Genomic DNA, 23,096 nt, shown 5'->3' with positions numbered 1-23,096 from the left:
CTGGTGCAGAATTTGGCAGCCAGGTTGCTCACCGGAGCAAGATGGTTTGAGCATATTACACCAATCCTGGTCCGACTGCACTGGCTACAAATTAGTTTCCTGGCCCAATTCAAAGTGCTGGTTTTGACCTATTGTAGCACCCTGCTTGTGGTTAACGCTTAGCTGGAATGAAATATTCAACGCAGCAATAGAGAAATTAAAATAATAATTTATTTGTCAGACAAATAAATATGAGGCACAGTGGTATATGGTTACCAAGCTCTGGCCTGCCTCTTGCCATTCTGGCCAGCACTTATATTTCCTTAATCCAGCCCCCTTGCTCCTCCTGTGGCTGCCTCTGTCCAATCAGCCTGGTTGAAATTCCTATTGGCTATTTGCTAGAACCAATCACAAAAGATACACCCATTTCCTCTTGCCCTTTTATGGGAATCAGAAAGCTATATATTCTTCTATCTATAAATGACAAATAAGTAGTAATATATCTTACATGTGTCTCAACAAGGAATCTTAATTACCAGCTCACCTCTTGCCCTCCTTGCCCTATTGCCTTCCAAAACAGATGGTTAATCTTGAATTTTTATCTTAAACATATGTCAAGGATTTTGAGTTCACATCAACATTGAGAGATCTCCTTCATTTGAAGGTTTCTAAACAAAAGGCCTGACAACCATATATCAGGAGTGCTCGATGGCGTCTCCTGTCTGGCAGGAGGCTGGTGGCTGATGGCCCCTGTGATCTCTTCCAACTATATGAAATAAGAATCTAGCATTTCTTAAATCCTTTGCATAATTATATTTAAACTAATATATTTAATACATAAATAACCTTTTAAAAGGAAAAGAAATCTTAAAAGGATCTTAGTTTAAGAAAGAAACAGCTTTAGAAAAGACTTCCCAAAAATGTTCTCTTTCTGCCAGCCAGACCAGTTGCTTTTTCACTGCTCTTGACCTTTTTAACCTTAGGAAGAAGATATGGCTCATTTTACTATTTATCAACCCTTAATTTGTAGGGTCAGTGTAACCTTGGCTCTCAGCCTGTAATTACCTTTTTACGACTTTGAGAATTGTTTTCTGCTATAAATCAGGGGGCCCCCTTGTCTAGGAGTAAAAACATTTTGCCAAGGTTCTTAGGCAGCTGCTCTTCTGCCTGGCATGAAACATTTGAAAATCTTTAAGCTCATTTTAAAATACAAGCCCTGATTAAACATATAAGCTTTAATAAAAATGCAAGCTTATGATTAGATGCCTCACTATAAAGCCTTAAATGGCTCAGGACCACAATACCTCAAGGACCGCCTCTTTCCATATGAACCTACCCGGACCCTAGATCATCTTCTGAGGCCCTTCTTTGTGTGCCTCCTCCTCGAGAGGTCCAGAGGGTGGCAACATGAGAACGGGGCCTTCTCTGCAGTGGCTCCCTGTCTGTGGAATGCTCTCCCCAGGGAGGTTCGCCTGGTGCCTTCATTACACACTTCTAGGTGCCAGGCAAAAACTTTCCTCTTTAACCAGGCCTTTGGTTGATCTGTTTGACATCCTATACCCTTTTAAAATGCAGCTCCTTTGGGGGGGGGGTTATATTGGGTTGTTTTTATTTTGATTATATATATTGTGGTTTTTATGTTTATCTTTTCTGTGAACCTCCCTGAGACCTCCGGGTATAGGGTGGTATAATAATAATAATATTAATAATAATAATAATAATAATAATAATAATAATAGGAAAAACTACTTTACTTAGTGCATAGTTAAACTATGGAACTCCCTCCCACAGAAGGCAGTGATGGCCACCAGTCTAGAAGGCTTTGAAAGAGGATCAGATCAGGCAAATTCATGGAGGTCAGAGGCGGTGAATGCTTAAGAATTCCAGTTGCTCTTGTGCTCTGGTTGCAGGTTTCCCACAGGCATCTTGGCGGCCACTGTGAGAACAGGATGATGGACTAGATGGGCCATTGGCCTGATCCAGCAGGCTATTCTTGTGTTCTTAAATGCATGGTGTGGATGTGAGCATATCTCAAGGCCTGGTGCCAAATGCCTTAGTTTGAAACCACTGAGGAAAGAAGCAGGCATCTCCTGCCACCTTGTGGGAAATCAGCCAGTATACATCTGCCCAGGTGTCAGCCCAGGAGTCAGCAACCTTTTTCAGCCGTGGGCCAGTCCACCATCCCTCAGACCATGTGGTGGGCCGGACTACATTTGGGGGCGGGGAGGAAGAAGAACGAATTCCTATGCCCCACAAATAACCCAGAGATGCATTTTAAATAAAAGGCAACATTCTACAGTGGTACTTCAGGTTACATACGCTAAGGTTACATATGCTTCAGGTTACAGACTCTGCTAACCCAGAAATATTACCTCGGGTTAAGAACTTTGCTTCAGGATGAGAACAGAAATCGTGCGGTGGCAGCGGGAGGCCCCATTAGCTAAAGTGGTGCTTCTGGTTAAGAACAGTTTCAGATTAAGAACAGATCTCCAGGACGAATTAAGTTCTTAACCCGAGGTACCACTGTAATGTAAAAACACCAGGCAGGCCCCACAAATAACCCAGAGATGCATTTTAAATAAAAGGACACATTCCACTCATGAACAAGGGGCATCTAGTCTAATTGCCTGCAAAACAGGAATCCAATTCAAGAATCCCTTGCAAATGGCCACCCAACCTCTGTGTATAAAAAGCCTCCAAAGAAGGAGAGTCCACTGTTACGATATAGAAGCAACGCAGCTGCAAACTGATAGCTTGAAAACATCACATAATGGGAATGGTGGGACTGACTGTGGGAAACAGTGGGACAGTCAGTTCACAGGGCAATGCACCAGAATTTGCTCAGAGTGTAATTTGAGACCTTCCTCTTGCGTATGCACAGGAAGTATTTGTCACTTGCTGGAAGGAGTTTGAAGTAAATGGACATGTTTTCTGTAGTGCTAAAATGTCTAAATAAAAGCATATAAAATAGACATTTCTGTCTATCTCCTTTCCGTGCCGGGGAGCAGGAGGGAGGGGGTGTGCATCTCCCACGCTGGGAGGTGTCGCCTATTGAGACCTAGCCTGGATCCTGCGGGAATTGCAGACAGGGAGGTCACCGTAAAACCAAGCCGGGAGCCCGGGAGAGTTGCCAGCTTCTCCCAAAGAAGGCGTGATTTACAACATCCACCACCTTCTGAGGGCATCTGAATTGATATCCCATCTTTTACTCCAAGGAGCTCAAGACGACATACATAGTTCTCGCCTTCTCATTTAATCCCCACAACCTGGCCCCAGGTCACCCAGTGAGCTGCATAGCTGAGTAAGGAGGTATTTGAACCCTAGTCTCTCCCAGGATTTCCCCTTCTGAGAAACAGCCCTTCACTTCACTCACAGAAGCTGCTCAGTTCTGCTCCTGATGAGCAGTTGCTGGTGTGGTTTTAAAAAAACACAACTGCAAGCATTCTATGATGTCACAGTAGGGGGCTTGCAGGCGCTGGGCAACTGAAGTTGGCATGAGTGTTACACAAATCTGAAGGTGCACACATAGCAGACACACACCCTAAAGAAAAACCAATCCTTCACCATTCAAAAATTATAAAATATTCCCTGGAAAAAAAGACACTTTCTTTGAGTTCACAGAGCAATCCTGAAGCCATCTTGACCCTCTTAATGACCCCAGGTATTTATTCTGCAGTTGAAGGAAAAACCTTTCCCAAGAGTTCTTTTCACTTACAAATCCTGCAAAACCTATAAGCCTCTCACATAAATAGGGGTAGATCTGTGACAATGGATTCAAGAACTGAGGTATTTACCATTTCAAGGGAACGGCTCAGACTGGCAGGAAAGGGCAACCAGCAAACATTGTCAGGTATCATGACAAGAGACAAGCCAGGAGACAAGACTGCCTCTTTCTGTGATGTATGTCTGATGCTTGTTGGGTGGGTGGGGGTTTTCAACCAGGGTGCTGTGGCACCCTTTGGTGCCTTGAATGATGGCCAAGGGTGCTGGGAGCAAAACTGGCCTCTGTCCCTCTTTCTCTCTCCCCCCCCCCCATGCCTTCTTGCATCTCTGCCTCCCAAAGGCTTGTGCAGCTGTTTGTTCCAGCACCCCTGGCTACTCGCTCCCCAGGCGACCGGTGCCTCTGGAGCTGGCCAGGGGGTACTTGCCAGGCCCCTGTGGGGCAGCGTGAGGAGGCACCTCTCTTTAGGGAAGGGGCGGCAGCTGCGGCTGTCCAGAGGACTCCTAAGGAGAGGGGAGAGGAGAAGAAGGAACACTCCACAAAGGAAGGAGTCAGAAAAAGGACGAGAGGCTGCCAGCTCTGCTGGCAAGGGGTGACATAGCTGGGCTCCTGAGCCTCACAGAAAGAATGTAGCAGAAAGAATGTAGTTGGTCAAGGGAGCCGTGGACTCAAAAAAGTCAAAAACCTCTGGGCTAAGGGAAACCCAGCCAGATTGGAGGGGGGGGGTATAAAAAATAAATTATTATTGTTGTTATGGGCAATTTCTCAAGTCTTTCAAAGTTGTTACACACACTTGTCTTGGCTCCTCACCTCTATGCAACATGTAAGGTGAGAAACTCTGTCACAACAGTAAAATTAAGATCTAACTTGCTTTGACTGGTTCCTGCCACCACTCATTTTTCTCTGACCCATCATGGATTTAGCCCCAACCCCAAGAAACCAGTAACTGAAGGAGGTGGGTCATGGGAATTGAAGCGTGTGCTTTCTGCATACAACACACCCACTGCCAAGCAGCTCCATCTCATCTGCCCCCAACCCCATACCACCCTCTCTCCTAAAATAGACCAGGGTCACTGAGTCACTTAGCCGTACTGGAAGATTCCTAAAATGTTATTAATTCAGAGTTCAGAGTTAAGAATTCAAAGGTCCCAAATATAAAATAAATGTTCATAAATGTACATGGCAAACACATAAGTAAGTACAGGGAAGCAATCCTGTCAGCTTCTTTAGGAGACAACAAGAGCCTGCAAAGCAGGATACAAATAACAGAAAAAGTATTAAACTGTACATTTCAAAGAATATATATATACATCACCCTAGCGTTGCATGGCATTAACATAGTTCTAACCACTAGCCCACACGGACTCTCCTTGGCACTGAGGCCGGGAATTCCATGTTCTCAACTGCCGTTGCCTAGCAACGGATCTTGTGACCGTTTGAGGTTCCTCAGCATCTCGAGGTTGGCAGAGGTGGCCTGTAGTGACCTTCGCTCCGTCACTACAGGAGAGGATGGTGTCCCAAAGACTCCTGGAGGTAAGTAGAGGTCATTTATACCCCGCCCTCCCCAGCCAAGACCGGGCTCAGGGTGGCTAACAACCAATAATAAAAACAAGTTGATTAAAATACAATTTAAAAAGATTAAAATAGAACATTAAAACATTAGGATGCAGCCTCTTCACAGGAGGAGAAAGGAAATAGAAAGAGGGGGAGGGAATCAAACTGATTCTAAGCCAAAGGCCAGGTGGAACAACTCTGTCTTACAGGCCCTGCGGAAAGAAATCAGATCCCGCAGGGCCCTGGTCTCATGAGGCAGAGCGTTCCACCAGGCCGGAGCCAGTGTTGAAAAGGCCCTGGCTCTGGTTGAGGCTAATCTAACTTCCTTAGGGCCTGGGACCTCTAGGGTGTTGCTATATATGGACCTTAAGGTCCTCCGTGGGGCATACCAGGAGAGGCGGTCCCGAAGGTACGAGGGTCCTAGGCCGTGAAGGGCTTTAAAGGTCAAAAGCAGCACCTTAAACCTGACCCTGTACTCCACCGGGAGCCAGTGCAGCTGGAAAAGCACTGGGTGAATATGCTCCCATGGCAGAGACCCCGTGAGGAGCCTCGCTGCAGCATTCTGCACCCGCTGGAGTTTCTGGGACAGCTTCAAGGGCAGCCCCGCGTAGAGCAAATTACAGTAGTCAAGCCTGGAGGTGACCGTCGCATGGATCACTGTGGCCAGGTCGGGGCGGGAAAGGTAAGGGACCAACTGCTTGATGGGTCTGATCCATTCTTCACATTCTGACGTTCCTGTTTCTCTTTTCTCATGGACAGGGAATTGATTTTGATGAAGATCAAATATCAGAAATCAGCCTGGAAGATGGGGAGGATCTTCCTCCAAGGTAATCCTGTGCTAATCCCCTCCCCCATAATCAATTGCTTTTTTAAAAACCCCTGGTAAGAGTAAGGTTCAAAGTACTGATGGAGCCGAGAGAAAGGGGCGGGTTCGCAGTCCCAAACCTCAAGCTGTATTTTGAGGCTGCATGCATGACATGGCTGAAAGATTGGATGTTACTGACAGATACTGAAATCTTAGACCTGGAGGGCTGGGACAAACTTTTCGGGTGGCATGGCTACCTGGGTCACGATAAAATAAAAGCACATAGAAGATTCACTAATCATTTGGTGAGGAAGGCCCTATTTGAAGTTTGGGAAAGAAATAAAACAATAGTAACAGCCAAAACTCCCTGTTGGCTATCACCTATAGAGTCATCAGCCTTGCAAAGAAGCAATATGAAAGATAGCTGGCTAACATATAGGGAACTCGTAGAAGAGATCAAAGATTGCCCAACAGTAAAGAAATTTGAAGAATTAAAAGAGGGTGTGTGTGAATTGGTTAGAATATTTCCATTTAAAAACAATATTTGAGAAGGATAATAAGCTTAAGGGGTTTGATAAAAAAATCTCGGTATGGGAGAAATAAATTTTATATATCAATCAATCTTTATTACGGTCCAGAGACCCAACAAATCATTACAAATCAATACACAATTCATACAGCCTGCCTCCAGGTTAATCAAGCACTTTGTTTAGAATATAGGGCTCATTTGTTCTTTCAACCACCGATAAAAACTTTGCCACTGCCAACGTTCTAGCATTTGTCCGGTTTTCCAGTAGGAACCTGACATAGTGAGCCTCTGATTTTCCCGGGAAAGTTACCAGCAAAGGTAGTATCAGTTCAGCCCTGGCTTGCTCATATTTTGCACAATGCAGCAAAATATGTTTTATGGAATCAATGTCTTGAGCACATGAGCGAAGTCTGTCCTGGTAGGGAACTCCTCTCAACCTGCCATCCAACACTGCAGAGGGAAAGACATTTAGTCTGGCTTTGGTGAGAAGCCTTCGGTAGTTTGGTACTGTCAGATTTTAATGTAAGATGTTAACTTAAAGACATACTCATATTGAACTCCTACTGCCAGCGGACTACAGACTGCATGTGATCGAGATGGCAAGTCACTGTGTGCATTATCCCATAATCTTTGCTTTAAAATCTTTTGGGCGCCTTCATAACCCAGGTAATACAGTTGGGGGGGGGGGACAGACCAATAGAGGTGGCTTTTTTAGCCATGGTTTTCTGCCATTTGCTGACAAATTCCTCATTGGTCAGGTGTTGGTACAAACCCTTCCCTAGGTTAATCATTGAAATCCTGAGCCAATATTTTAGGGCAGCCCACCACGCTTTAGTTGAAATTGGGCATTCACCAGCTTCTAACAGAAGGACGGAGTTGGGGACGCAGTTGGGTACCTGCAGCAGAGATCGTAGAAATTTTGCCTGAAAGCCATCTAGCTTTGGCAGGTCCCCATTATGCCAGACATTTGCTGCATACAGGAGTTGGGAAACGGGCTTTGCGTTGAAAACCCTTAAGGCTGCTGGAACATATTTGCCACCCTTTGTGAAGAAGAATCTGAGTATGGCTAGCTTTGTAATCTCCGCCTTTTGAAGGGAGGTTTGCCAACTGTTGTGTACTGAAGTTCTCACCCTGGGCCAGCAGGGAGATACTGTAGATAGTTATGCAAATGAAGGATCGAAAGTGACGTTCAGTGATTGGATAGTTTGTATGCAAATGAAGGATCGAAAAGTGACGATCAGTGATTGGATAGTTTTAGAAAGTCGCAACAGTTACGCTGTTCTGGAGCTCTATATAAGCAGGCTGACTGAGCTCCTCAGTTCAGTTCTCTTCTGGTCTTTTGAATAAACAAGAGCTGTTTGAAGAATCGCTGTGTCGTCTGATATGTTCGCCCACAACTTAACACCAATGGTGCTTCCAAGATCCTGTATGATGGAATGTGAGCCCTAGATAACTGAAGTATTTTATCTGTTCAAGGTTATGGCCATCCAGCACCCATTTAGACCAGGAAAATCTTCTTTCGAAGACTAAAATTTTAGATTTTTCATAATTAATGGATAAACCATTTCCAGAACAGTAATCAGAAAATTTCCTCAGCAGATAATTCAAACCCGGTCTGGAACGTGAGATGATGGCCGCATCATCAGCATATAGCAACAAGGGGGTCCTTCTCATTCCTATTTTTGGAATGTGTCCATCTGGGTACATTAAGTTCTCTTCTAGGTCATTTAAGAATAGACAAAACAATGTGGGGGCCAAAATACAACCCTGTCTCACCGCCCTAGTCATCTCAATGCTGTTCGATAGCTGTCCCTGTCGACCGCATCGGACCTGCAGTTTGGTTCCATTGTACAGGGCTTTTATGAGAAAGAGAAGTCGTTTGTCCTGCAAAATCAGACTTAATTTGGACCATAGCTGGGATCTGGGGATGGAGTCAAACGCTGATTTCAGATCCATGAAGGCCACGAAGAGTTTACCCTGTAGAGGCCTGGTATACGTCTCGGCTAGGAAGGACAGCATTAGATAGTGGTCTGTTGTTGAATGGTTCTCACGAAAAGCTGCCTGGGCTTCAGATAGTATATTATGTTCATTTAGAAAAGTTGTCAGTTTGCTACTGAGGAAACGGGCATAAAGCTTCCCAATTATTGAGAGCAGGCTAATTGTCCTATAATTGGAAGGTACATTTGGGTGGCCTCTCTTAAAGATTGGGACTACTATAGCATGTTTCCAGCTATATGGTGGGGTGGGGTGGATGTTTATTGGGCCTGGGAATTTGTTTGATTTTATGTTTTTGTAATTTTTATAATTTTTATTGTTTTTTGTTTGTATTGTTTTATTTGTGTTGTTGTTTTTTTTTTGTTGTTTTTTTTAAAGGGGTTATTTTGTTCTTAGGGGGAGGGTTCAGGGCTGCCGGAGAGTGGGCCCCAGCCCACAAAATGGCTGGGATATGTTTCACGGGGGGGAATGCACTGGGACAACCGATCTCAGTGATCACGGGTAGGAGGAGGAGTTACGCTAAGACCAGACCATGTCATTACAGAGGAGGCAGGTTTAGTCGTTGTCTGAGGACTATCCCTGCCTCCGGGTCTGGCCCTGACCGGATGAATACTAGAATCAGCAAGGGATACCCACATGACCTGAAAGTGTTGCTGTGCAATGCCAGGTCAATGATTCATAAGACCACTGCCATCCATGACTTGATCATGGATGGAGGACTTGACCTGGCATGTGTAACAGAGACTTGGTTGGATGAAGCAGATGGGCCTGTCCTTGCCGCTGCTTGTCCACCAGGTTTCTCTTACACACAGCAACCCAGGTCATGTGGGCGGGGAGGGGGGGTTGCAGTGATTTTCAGGAAGTCATTAGTTTGCACCAGGCGTCCTATTGGGAAGACCCAGTTTTCTGAGTGCATGTTCTGGAAGTTGGGCAATAGGGGCAGTACAGGATTCCTTTTGGTGTACCGACCTCCCCGCTGCACCAAGGATTCCCTGCCCGAGCTGCTTCAGGTTGTGGCGGATGTTCTCCTGGAGACACCTAGCTTGGTCGTCCTAGGGGATTTTAGCATCCATGCCGACACGACCTTACAAGGGGCCGCTCGGGACTTCGTGGAAAGCATGGCCTCCATGGGGCTGTCCCTGAATAAGTCTGGCCCAACCCATAGCCGCGGACATGCCTTGGACCTGGTGTTTACCTCTACGGATGTTGGTGATCTGACACTAAGTAAAAGTGAAACGAAAGAAGTGCCATGGTCAGACCACTTCCTGGTGCAACTGGACTTCTCTGCGACCCATCCCCTCTGCAGGGAGGTGGGACCGATTCGGATGGTCCGCCCCCGCCACTTAATGGATCCAAATGGTTTCCAGAGAGTGGTAGGGGATGCTTTATCCCATGTTGATGGCCTTTCAGCCGATTCCCTGGTGGCCCGCTGGAATGTGGAGTTAACCAGGGCTATTGACTGTTTGGCTCCGAAGCGCCCTCTCCGATTGCATGGAGCCCGGAGAGCCCCGTGGTTTTCCACGGATCTGAGGGCAATGAAACAATCGTTGAGACGGCTAGAGCGCCGGTGGTGGATAACCCATTCTGAATCTGACCGGACACAGGTTAGAGCTCAACGTCGAGCCTACCAAGTGGCGATAGCGACGGCGAAGAAGACTTTCTTCACCGCCTCTATTGCATCTGCAGAAAACAACAGCAGGAGACTCTTTCAGGTGGTTCACAATTTAGCGGAACCACCTGTAACATCGGGGCCCAGTACGGGCCACATGTTCTCCTGCAATGATTTTGCAAAGTTTTTTGCAGATAAAATCGCTCAGATTCGGGAAGAAGTAGACTCCACCGTGGGAGCAGGGCCGGGGCGGGAGAGTGCTAGAGTCCTGTCTGGTCAAGTTGTGTGGGATCAATTCCAATCTGTTACCTCCGAGGATGTGGACAGGCTGCTTGGACGAGTGAAGCCAACCACCTGTCTCCTGGATCCTTGCCCATCCTGGCTTATAAAAGCTAGCCGGGAAGGACTGGGCGATGGGCTTCGTGGGGTGGTGAATGCTTCCCTCCGTGAGGGAGCCTTCCCAGACCCGCTGAAAGAGGCGGTTATTAAACCGCTTCTTAAAAAACCATCTCTAGATGCGGCCACGATGGCCAATTATCGCCCAGTCTCAAACCTTCCATTCTTGGGCAAGGTGATTGAGCGAGTAGTTGCTGAACAACTCCAGGCACGCCTGGAAGAAGCGGACCATTTGGATCCCTTCCAGTCGGGATTCAGGCCTCATCATGGGACTGAAACTGCCTTGGTCGCACTGGTTGATGATCTCCGGCGGGCTAGGGACAAAGGTGAGAGCTGTTTCCTAGTTCTGCTGGATCTCTCAGCGGCGTTTGATACCATCGACCATGACATCCTTCTGGACCGTCTTGAGGGGCTGGGAGCTGGGGGCACTGTCATACAGTGGTTCCGCTCCTTCCTCCTGGGCCGTGTTCAGAAAGTGGTGGTGGGGGATGAGTGTTCAGACCCCTGGGCTCTCACTTGTGGGGTGCCTCAGGGTTCTGTCCTCTCCCCCATGCTTTTCAACATCTACATGCAGCCGCTGGGAGGGATCATCAGGAGGTTTGGGCTGGGTGTTCATCAGTATGCAGATGATACCCAGCTCTACCTCTCTTTTAAATCAGAACCAGTGAAGGCGGTAAAGGTCCTGTGTGAGTGTCTGGAAGCTGTTGGAGGATGGATGGCAGCTAACAGATTGAGGTTGAATCCTGACAACTGGCCGAAATATTGGGAAATATTGGAACAAGAAGGAGACAGATTAAAGCTGCAGCGTTTTGAAAAACTAAAAAACAAAGTACGGGATTGGCTTCATTATTATCAAATAATGGAAGCTTATAATTTGGATAAGAAAATTGGTTTTCAGGTGGAGAAATCAAAATTGGAAACAGAATTGTTAGATCCTAAAACTAAGAACTTGTCAAGAATGTATAACTTGCTGTTGAAATGGAATACTCAGGATGAAACGGTGAAATCTGCTATGATAAAATGGGCGCAAGATGTTGCACATAACATTATGATAGCTGACTGGGAACAGTTATGGACCACAGGTATCAAGTTTACGGCATGTAATGCCTTAAGAGAGAATATAGTGAAAATGATATACAGGTGGTACATAACACCAGTCAAGCTTGCAAAAATTTATCATCTGCCCGATAATAAATGTTGGAAATGTAAAGAGACTGAAGGTACATTCTTTCACCTTTGGTGGACGTGCCCAAGGATTAAGACCTTCTGGAAGATGATCTATAACGAAATGAAAAAGGTATTTAAATATACCTTTCAGAAGAAAGCAGAGGCCTTTCTCCTGGGCATGGTCGGCCAATTGGTGCTAAAGAAGGATAGAACTTTTTTTATGTATGCAACAACAGCAGCAAGAATACTTATCGCGAAATATTGGAAGACACAAGATTTACCCACCCGGGAAGAATGGCAGATGAAAGAGATGGACTATATGGAACTGGCGGAAATGACTGGCAGAATCCGAGACCAAGGTGAAGAGTTGGTGGAAGAAGATTGGAAAAAATTTAAAGTTTATCTACAGAAACATTGTAAAATTAAGGAATGTTAGAAGGAGGTTGGAATGAAGTAATGTGGTTTTAGCAGAAATGATATAAAGGATTAGGTAAAAATTGATTTTTTAATTGGTGAAAGACGAGAATGTAAAATTACAGTATATTAAGATAAATTTATAGGATATAAACAAAGTTGGAAAGGATTTGCTGAAATATCTAACTGAACTAGAATACAAAAAAGGGAGGTGTGAGGAGGTCAAGGTAATAAGCAAAGGAAAGAAAGTTATGTTAAAGTTTGAGCTGTTTTCCTTTTTCTAACTCTTTGTATTTTTTCTGTATTTTTTCTTTTTCTTTTTTCTTTTTTGTTCCTTGTTGTTTTCTTTTTGTAATCTTTAAAACTTGAATAAATATTATTAAAAAATATTATTAAAAAAACAAAACAAAACAAAACAAAAACAAAACAAAACAGAGTATTGACAAAGTCCTGGCATTGCTAGAGGAATTTGGGAAAGTAGTGGGCTTTAAGTTAAATAAAACTAAAACTAAAATGATGGTTAAGAACATGGGAGAAGATCTAAGGAGGCAGTTAGAATTTCAATCGGGAATCAAAGAAGCAAAAAAGGTAAAATACTTAGGAGTGTGGCTAACGATGAACAATATAAATTTAATGGCTGATAATTACATAAATAACTGGAAGGAAATCCAAAAGGAACTAGACTCATGCTGACATTTTCTGACTCAGCTACCCCTAAAATGCTCCTGAAATATAGGGCCCTTTTACAGGACTATAATATTGAGCTGAGGCATGTTTTTAAAGACACAGAACGAAAACAACTACTGCCAAACTTGTCGTATAGCTGGACCGACCCCAAGCAATCAACACTTTCTCTGCCGAAGGGCTTTCGCCATAGGGCCATGATTCATTCGGAAGGGCTGTCAAAGATGAATACGTGCAGTGAACCCAGCTGTAACACTCCCTTGGAGGGAAAACATCCGAGCAAAAAGGCCAAACACACAAAGAACGCCAGCCCAATCTAGATAATTCAAAGATAGGACACTCCATTACGCCTTTGGCAGATCCAGAATTTCACCACTCTCTACCCCAGCTGGAATCTGATCAGCCAATGCCAAGTGATGCCCCTCCCAAGGGAAATGGGACACACAGAAAGCCAGAGACAGATTTAACTGTCTTTGACCCCCCCCCCCGACGGTCCCAGCAATTCAGATAAGACCGTCGATGCCGGGAAATCGGGAAAATGCTGCAAATCAAGCCCGAGAAGGGGCTTTCTGCTCCCCAGCCCTGCCCTGTGGGCATCTCTGACCTTCCTCTCTTGCTTCAGGTCTTTGGCGCCTTTCTCCCTGCGGAGCAGCTCTTGGAGGCCATGTGCTTCCTGGCCAGAGACCTGGTTGTCGAGAGCAGCTTCAACCCGTTGGATATCTCCCACTTACTGCAAGAATTCATCAAGCAGTTTGGCGGCACAAAAGTGGAGGTAAGGCATCTGCAAAGGTAGGAGAGAAGAAGATTCTCCGCTTTGGTGTAGGGGAGGCAACCTCATGCCATTGGGTGGCCAGGGCACATGTTAGTTGAGAGGGGCCTGGCAATGTCAGGACAAGAACCTCAGTCAAGGGTCCTGAGAAACATGGGTTCAGGGATGGGGAATCCTCCTCCTTCTGGGAGCAGACTGGCAAGCTTCTTCTCTTGGCCCACAATGGATAGGGGAACTGGCGCCCTGGAGCTGCCTGGTTCAATACTTCCAAGGACCCTGAGTGGTACCTTGGAAGGAAGATGGCTGTGGTGGCACAGGTCAAGGGTCCCTCTTTCAATGAGGGATGGAGGGATCCGCCTGCAGACAGCCCCGCTTCCTTGTACTCTCCAAGCAACACTCTCCTTTTTCTCTGACAGGTGAAGGTGCTGCTGGAGGCCTTCTATAAGATCAGCCAGGGGCCTACAGTGCAAGGCAGAAGCATGGCCGTCTTCGCTTTGTCAGTCTTGGCGCACCACCATCTGGCAAAAGTACTTGAATACCTCCTCCAGTTTCCCTTTGGGTATGGAGCCCTCCAGGTTCTACTGGGCTAAGGGGAAGGTTGGCAAGCTGCAGGGCTTGCTCAGAAAGCCCTTGCTGCCATTTCCTCTCTCTGGAGCATGGCAGCAAGCAGAAGACTTGAATCTGACCATTGCTTTTGTTTTTGCATTCACAGAGACTGCGAGAGAGTGTGGAAGGAGGTTTTAGCATCGGCCGATCCAGAACAACTGATCCATCTCATGGCCGAGCAGATTTACCAAAGCCCCTTGGCGGAATCTGCCACCCAAGTGGTAAGGACCAACCACCTGCTTTCTGGCTTCCTTCTTCCCAGGGTAATGTCGAGGGGTTCCTGTATTCTGCAGAAAAGCAGAGAAAGTGACTTGCACCCCTCTCTCTTCCAGCAACATCTCACCAGCCTGTTGCACGCCATCCTCAGGATGGAGGACTACAAGGCAGCTGTGCGCCGGAACTTCCCACAGCTGCTGATCGCTCTCCTGGGGATGGTTATGAACTTCCACTATGACCAGGAATTCCTCAGGTGAGTAGTGTGTTGCAAAGGGACCAATGGAGTCCTTTCCCCTTCAACCTCGGGGGGTTTCCAGTCCAGCTTGGTTTTCCAAGGGAGGCTCTCCTTCAGGCGGTTGCTAGGGAGGAAGGATGGGGAAAGAATTTGAGTGTGTGACAATGACCCTCCTGGTGAACATGGTCTTGCTTTGGTTCCAGAGGGGCTAAGGAAGTTCTGCACCTCCTTCTTGGCACCACTGGAGAGCAAGTGGAGGCGGCCATCGTTGACCAACTTTTCTGCCGGGAGACTTTCAGCCAGGGGTTGTCTGCCATGGTGAGGTAAGAGGAAGAACGCGGTGACCTTCCCCAGTGGTCTGGCAAACGGAGCTGAAGGCACGGGATCGGACTGTGCCCCTGTTTGCTTCCTGCGGTATCTTTCCCTTCCTTACCAAGATCTGTTTCTCCATTTCAGAGCTGTCAGTAAGCGACGCTGGTGGATCCCTCCCATGGTGGAAAGCATCATCACTGCTCTCGAGGACCAGGAGTTTGCCGGAGTGCCACAAGTCGCGGCAGCTATCTACATCGAGGTGAGGGGGACTGACGCGGGAGGAAATGGGTGCAGCAAGGAGGCCCTGGCTTGGTTTCTGCCGAGTGTTGGGCTACTTTGAGCCTAAGGACTGTTGCCTGTTTTAGTGCTCCTCAGAGTAGACCCATTGGATTTGATGTACATGACAAACTTTGGTACATTCACTTCAGTGGGTTTGCTCTGTGCAGAATTGCAAATGGTGGGTAAAAGGAGAACCTGCCTCAGCCTCTTATCCCTGAAGAGTTTCTTTCTCTTTGGGCCTCTTTAGCTGCTCAGCTGCCGTCTGGAGGTCTATGCCTGTGAAGATACACTGGAGCAGCTCCTCAACTGGCTGGCACACAACCACCTGCAAGTCCAGAAGCTCAGCATCAGAGGGATATCCCTGCTTCTGGACTCTGACATGGCAAGTGATGCTCAGAGGGAGGGGGGAGGGGAGGTACAGATCTCGATTCTAATCATGGTCCAGCACTCTTTTGCTGGCACAATACTGAAGGGCCTGTGCTAAAAGGCATGAGGCCTTTCAGACCTTTGAAAATATTCTCTCTTTTGTGTAGGACCCTTCGCTTCTGCGGCTGTTGCTGCTGGATTCCCTCCCTTCTGCAGAAGCTGATGTCCTCCCAGAGTTGATAGAGCTAGTAGACCAAGCCTACCATTCCAGGGAGCTGGGAGAGGAAGACCTGAAGATGCTGGCGGCAACTTACTGCGGTCTGGCTGCCCATGTGAGTGTTAGGGAAAACATGACAACACACCCGGTGGAGGAGGAATGCTTTGGAAGAGGAAGGGTGGGGTTTAGACTGGCATGCAGCGGAGATGTTCTGGCTTCAGGAGGGTGTTCCTCTGGAGCACCTTCTCTTGGAAGCCTGCCTGGAAAACGCAGGGGGAGAGCCACCCCTGCCCCCAGTCTCCCCCAGGAGGAGGATAGGGGGCTGAGCAGCCTCAAAACACCCCAGTGGTACATCCACTGTTTCATTCAGAATGTTTTTCCCTTTGTTTTCCTCCTCTAAAAACGATGTGCGTGTTATGGTCAGGTGCGTCTTATAGAGCGAAAAATACGGTAGTTTTCACTCAGGTCTGTAGATAGTTTTCACTCAGGTCCACGTCAGTTATTTTAGGCGGGAAACGCTGGGCTGTTGTTGCTACAATGTTGACAGCCGGCTGCCTATAAAAGCAGGCCGGCTGAGCTGTTTGCAGTCAGTTCTATTACAGCTTACAAAATAAAGAGCTACTTGGAGAAATCGCTGTGTCGTCTGCTATGTCAACCCACAACTTAACACTGGCGACGAGGATGGGATCGATGGACATCAGAGCACAGCCAGATGCGGCCAGCCTCTGAACTGAGCTGAATCACTGAGCTGAATCACAGAGCGAAATCACAGAGCGAAATCACTGGACAGAACCAATTCAGAGCTGACTGTTCTGGCTAGAGCACTGTATTCCATCCATCGCCCTTCACGCCAGCATCGGAACCATGGCTTCACTTGTGCCTCTACCGCCGTTTGCGCCAGCCTCTGAATCATGGGACTCCTACTTCGCTCAGTTCGACTGCTACCTCCAAGCCAACGAGCTGACAGAAGTATCAAAGGAACGGAAGTGGGGCCTATTCCTCAGCCTCTGTGGGCCTGAGGTGTTTGAGATGGCCTGAGCATTGGTTGCGCCTGAAGCAGTCCAGGCAACACCATGGGACACGATTCAAGAGAAGCTCTGCAACCACTACGCGCCAAAGCCGTCCAAGATTTCTGCCCGCCATGCATTCTACCACCGGAACCAGTCAGAGGGGGAGTCAATCAACAACTACACCACCACCCTGCGACAGGCTACAATGCACTGCGAGTTCCGAGACTTAGACGATGCCCTGATGGATCGAATCGTCTGCGGGGTCTGGGACATCCGTCTGCAACGGTGTCTCCTCGCCAAGCCAGACCTCACACTGCAGAAAGCCATTGAGGAGGCCGTGGCCTCGGAAGCTGCCGAACGTTCCGCCCAGGAGATCCGCAAGGCCAGCAGCCCGCGTCTTGCTAGGAAGCCAGTTCCAGTGCATCACGAAGAGGCTAACAGTGATGAGGCATCCTCCAGTGAAGACGATGACATGCACCAGACAAAGTGGGAGTGCAGGAAGTTCCAAAAGAAGTCCAAGGGCCAATCGGAATATGCCAGCTGCGGAGGCAACCATTCCCGTGCCAAGTGTCGATTCACAGATGCCATCTGTCAGAAGTGTTCCAGAAGGGGCCACATCGCTAAGGTCTGCCGATCGGCTCCGTCTGACACCTCCCCTTCACCGACTCGCAAGTCCAAGTCTTCACTCCAGTCCGCCAAGGAAAACTGTTTCGCTCTCACCAACTGCTGCTGCCCGTCTGGAACCACGATTGGCCAAACTCGCCTACGTGACACAAGCTGAACGTCACGGTGCTCATTGAAGGAGCTCCATGTGACATGGAGATTGACACCGGGTCTGCCCTGTCCATCGTGTCTTAAAGGTAAAGGTAAAGGTAAAGGTACCCCTGCCCGTACGGGCCAGTCTTGACAGACTCTGGGGTTGTGCGCCCATCTCACTTAAGAGGCCAGGGGCCAGCGCTGTCCGGAGACACTTCCGGGTCACGTGGCCAGCGTGACATCGCTGCTCTGGCAAGCCAGAGCCGCACACGGAAACGCCGTTTACCTTCCCGCTGGTAAGCGGTCCCTATTTATCTACTTGCACCCGGAGGTGCTTTCGAACTGCTAGGTTGGCAGGCGCTGGGACCGAGCAGTGGGAGCGCACCCCGCCGCAGGGATTCGAACCGCCGACCTTTCGATCGGCAAGCCCTAGGCGCTGAGGCTTTAACCCACAGCGCCACCTGCGTCCCTCCCATCGTGTCTTGGAGACCATCAAAAGACTGGTACCCAGAGTGTCCAAAAGGCAACTAGACTCTTACCACGTACACCTGAGAGACTACCAGGGAAACGACATTCCCATGGTAGGCGTTGGCCGGTTCCGGATCACCTTCAAGGATTTTTCGGTCCAGCTCTGACTGGTAGTGGTCGAAGGTCAGCGGCCAAGCCTCCTAGGGCTAGACTGGGAGGGCAATATACACTTTGGGGCAATATACAGGTACGCCCATCTCCTTTAGCCTTGATCCACAAGTCGCCCCCATCAAGCTAAAGCCACGCCGGGTCCCCTTTGCTCTCAAGGCTAAGGTGGACGAACAACTGGACAAGCTGATCACCCAAGGAGTTTTGGAGCCGGTTGACCACGCCAAGTGGGAAACCCCCATCGTCACGCCTGTCAAGCCAGACGGGTCAGTGAGAATCTGCGCTGACTACAAGTCCATGATCAACAAGGCACTTCAGCAGCACGCTTATCCGGTTCCTGTTGTCCAACACCTGCTGCATTCCCTGGGTGAGGGTAAGGTCTTCGCTAAGCTGGACCTTGCCCAAGCCTATCAACAACTGTCCGTCGATGATGCCACAGATGAAGCCCAGATGATCGTCACCCACCGAGGGGCATTCCGTTGCCGCCGTTTGCAGTTCGGGGTGAGTGTGGCTCCTGGCATCTTCCAAAGCCTTATGGAGCGTCTCCATATTTTGGTACCATATTTTGATGACGTCTTGGTGTCCGCAGACTCACACCAGCAGCTGTTCGAGCGCCTCCGTGCAGTGCTGACCAGGTTCCAGGAGGCCGGGCTCAAGGTAAAGAGGGAGAAGTGCCAGATCGCCGTTCCACAGGTGGAGTTCCTGGACTACCTTATCGACGCCTCCGGCCTTCACCTGACCACATCCAAGATCCGCGCTATCCAGCAGGTCCCCATCCCAAAGAATAAGATGGAGTTGCAGGCATTCCTGGGACCGATGTTTTATAACATGTTCCTGCCCCACAAAGCCACAGTGGCTGAGCCTCTTCACCGACTCCTCAGCACAAAGACGCCTTGGTCCTGGGGTCATCGGGAGACGGCGGCCTTCAATGCGGTCAAGGCTCTCCTTTCATCAGACAGTGTGCTGGTATAGTACAGTGAAGCCAGGCCGCTGGTCCTTGCCTGCGACGCCTCACCTTTTGGCATCGGTGCTGTCCTTAGTCACCGTTTTCCATATGGAAGAGAAGCACCACTCACCTACTTTTCCAGGACACTATCTCTGGCTGAACGGAATTACAGCCAGCTCGACAAGGAGGCATTGGCACTTGTGGCTGGAGTGAAGAGGTTCCATGAATACCTCTATGGCAGGACTTTTGACCTCATCACCGACCACAAGCCGCTCCTGGGCCTCCTCGCTGGTGATCGTCCAACTCCACCGGTCCTCTCGCCGTGCATGCTGCGATGGACTGTTTTCCTGGCTGCCTACCACTACCGGCTCGTCCATCGCCCGGGGAAATTGATGGGCCATGCCGACGCCCTCAGCCGTTGCCCTCTTCCAGCGTTTGTGGAAGACCCGGCTCCAGCTTCATCGCTCCTCCTGTTTGAGGATCTTCCAGCAGCGCCTGTATCGGCTGCCACTGTAGCCTCCGCATCTGCCCAGGATCGCACCATCAGCCGTGTGCTCAACTGGGTGTGGAGGGGGTGGCCACAAGGGCCTTTTGCATCGGAGTTCCAGCCATTCGCAACCAGACAACATGAACTCTCGGCTCACTGCGGCTGTCTGCTGTGGGGAGACCGCGTCGTGATTCCCCAAAGACTCCGTCAACGCGTCCTGGAGGCTCTGCACGTTGGCCACCCGGGAATCGTCAAAATGAAGGCGTTGGCTCAGTGTTACGTCTGGTGGCCTATCATGGACGATGCCATCACTGCCTGGGTGTCCGCCTGTCAAGCGTGCCAAGAATTGAGGCCTGCACCACCGGCAGCTAAGGGACACACCTGGGAGACGCCCAAGACACCCTGGTCAAGGGTCACATCAATCTGGCCGGCCCCTTTCATGGCTGGACCTTTATGGTAGTGGTGGACGCCTATTCCAAACGGCTGGAGGTGGCCCTGATGCCCTCCACCACTACCGAGGCCGTCATCTGGGTGCTGCGAGGCCTCTTTGCGACACATGGGTGTCCTGATGTCCTGGTCTCCGACAATGGACCGCAGTTCACGTCAGGCACTTTTGAGCGGTATCTTTTGGGACTGGGCATCCGCCATGCCCTAACGGCACCATTTCATTCATCCAGCAACAGGCAAGCGGAGAGAATGGCGCGCTCGGCAAAAGAGGCACTGGTGCGCCTGGACCGGGGTGACTGGCACGAGTAGGTAGCCGACTACTTGTTCGTTCCACACATCACCCCTCATGCGGCCACAGGGCCTGCCAAACTGCTTATGGGCCGCCGCCTCAGGTCACTGCTCGACCGGCTGCACCCGGACTTTGCCGTGGCCGAACCCCAGGCGGTTCCAACGCGCCACGGTCATTTGTTCCAGGAAACCAGGTCTTTGCCCGGAACTTTGTGGGGGACATTCCTTGGGTGCCAGCCACAGTAGTGGGAGTCACTGGACCTCGCTCGTACCAGGTGGCACTCGAAGACGGACGCTTGTGGCGCCGGCACATAGACCAGCTTAGGCACAGGGTTGGGGACTTGGACGCTACCGTGGTGCCCCCAACTGTGGTCATGGCTCTGGAACACACTTACAGATGGTGAGGCTCCACCTACACCTCTCTTGCAAACTGCCGGCGTGGAGCCAAACCAAGCCGCTTCAGAGGGTGTGCCGGACTTGCCACAGACTCAGACCACTGCCATGCCAGACATTCCGCCAACTCCATTTGCAAGGTTCCATCCACAGCAGTGGATCTAGGGGACTTGGTTTCAGCAGTGGATCTAGGGGACTTGGTTTCAACGCCACCTAGGGTCGCACCACAGCCTCAGCATGAATTGGGTGGCCCCCCGGACTTGGCTACCAGTCCCCGGCGGTCTGGCAGAGTTTCCAAGCGCCCAACTTATTTAAAGAGCTATGTTGTTGGACATGTATCACTGTCGGTCTAAGTATGTGAAATGTAACCGATATGCTTTTGTGCCTAATTGAACCATTACGTGTAGTGCTGTATATAAGGAAACCATAACGATTGTAACTAATGCCTTATCTCGGTGGGGAGGGGTGTTATGTACTGAAGTTCTCACCCTGGACCAATGGAAGCAAAGGCTTTGAAAAGACTCAATATGGAGGCCAAATGGCCGAAATATTGGGAAATATTGGAACAAGAAGGAGACAAATTGAAATTGCAGAGTTTTGAGAAATTAAAAGATAAAGTGTGAGACTGGCTTCATTATTATCAAATAAGAGAGGCCTACAATTTAGATAAAAAAATTGGCTTCCAGGTGGAAAAATCAAAATTGGAAACAGAACTGTTAGGCCCCAAAACTAAGATACTTTCAAGAATGTATAACTTGCTGTTAAAATGGAATACTCAGGATGAAACGGTTAAATCAGCTATGATTAAATGGGCACAAGATATTGGCCATAATATTATGTTTGCTGACTGGGAACAGTTGTGGACCACCGGTATGAAATTCACGGCATGCAATGCCTTAAGAGAGAATATTATGAAAATGATCTACAGGTGGTACATGACACCAGTCAAGCTTGCAAAAATATATCATTTGCCCGAGAACAAATGTTGGAAATGTAAAGAGAATGAAGGTACATTCTTTCACCTTTGGTGGACATGCCCAAAGATTAAGGCTTTCTGGGAGATGATTTATAATGAAATAAAAAAGGTATTTAAGTATACCTTCTTGAAGAAACCAGAGGCCTTTCTCCTGGGCATGGTCGGCCAATTGGTGCCAAAGAAGGATAGAACTTTCTTTATGTATGCAACAACGGCAGCAAGAATACTTATTGCAAAGTATTGGAAGACACAAGATCTACCCACCCTGGAAGAGTGGCAGATGAAGGTGATGGACTATATGGAATTAGCGGAAATGACTGGCAGAATCCGAGACCTGGGAGAAGAGTTGGTGGAAGAAGATTGGAAGAAATTTAAAGACTACCTGCAGAAACACTGTAAAATTAATGAATGTTAAAATGATGTTGGATTGAAAATAAGCGGCATTAGCAATCAAGTTAAAAAGAGTATGCAAAAATGAATTGATAATGGGTGAAAACATAGAGCTATAATATGTTAAGATATAGAGTTAAGATAAATGAAAGAGGGTAAGGATTTGTTGATTTGATTATATTAATGGGAATACAAAAAGGGGAGGTGTGAGTAGGTCAAAGAAACAAGCTAATGAGTTTAAAGTTATAAAAAATGGATTTGTTTTAACTTCTTTTTTTCTATTTTTTTTGTTTTCTGTATTTTGTATTTTTGTCTGAGTTTTTTCTTTTTCTTTTGTTTTACTATGTATTTCTGTATTTATGACTCTGTAAAATCTTAATAAATACTGTAGATAGTTATGCAAATGAAGGATCGAAAGTGACATTCAATGATTGGATAGTTTGTATGCAAATGAAGGATCGAAAGTGACGTTCAGTGATTGGATAGTTTTAGAAAGTTGCTACAGTTACACTGTTCTGGAGCTCTATATAAGCAGGCTGACTGAGCTCTTCAGTTCAGTTCTGTTCTGACCTCTGAATAAACAAGAGCTGTTTGAAGAATCGCTGTGTCATCTGATATGTTCACCCACAACTTAACATTGACCTTTAAAGCCCTAAATGGCATTGGCCCAGTATACCTGAAGGAGCATCTCCACCCCATTGTTCAGCCCGGACACTGAGGTCCAGCTCCGAGGGCCTTCTGGCGGTTCTCTCCCTGCGAGAAGTGAGGTTACAAGGAACCAGGCAGAGGGCCTTCATTTATTTCAGTAATTCATTTATTTCAGTAATTCAGCTTAAAAGGTGAAACTAATATATGAGATAGACTCATGACATGCAAAGTGAGATATGTCAAGCCTTTATTTGTTATAATTGTGA

The 23,096-nt window shown here is 48.0% G+C and overlaps 1 protein-coding gene across 1 annotated transcript; it reads left to right on the top strand.

The window, feature by feature from the left end:
- Positions 1 to 13,391: 13,391 nt before the first annotated feature.
- LOC307223387 (uncharacterized protein) lies at positions 13,392 to 19,002 on the top strand (the record flags this gene model as incomplete). The annotated part of the gene is made up of 10 exons (XM_079989353.1): positions 13,392 to 13,625; positions 14,039 to 14,181; positions 14,335 to 14,449; positions 14,561 to 14,697; positions 14,883 to 15,002; positions 15,136 to 15,250; positions 15,518 to 15,652; positions 15,804 to 16,201; positions 18,354 to 18,756; positions 18,845 to 19,002. The coding sequence occupies 10 exons, from the start codon at positions 13,392 to 13,394 to the stop codon at positions 18,884 to 18,886; spliced, it is 1,842 nt and encodes a 613-aa protein (XP_079845479.1). The 3' UTR covers positions 18,887 to 19,002.
- Between the last annotated feature and the right edge of the window lie 4,094 nt (positions 19,003 to 23,096).

The sequence above is a fragment of the Podarcis cretensis genome (genome assembly GCF_951804945.1).
Source record: "Podarcis cretensis genome assembly, chromosome: 8".
NCBI lineage: Eukaryota > Metazoa > Chordata > Lepidosauria > Squamata > Lacertidae > Podarcis > Podarcis cretensis.
The sequence above is the reverse complement of the archived record's forward strand: the minus strand, read 5'-3'. Positions and strand labels throughout refer to the sequence as shown.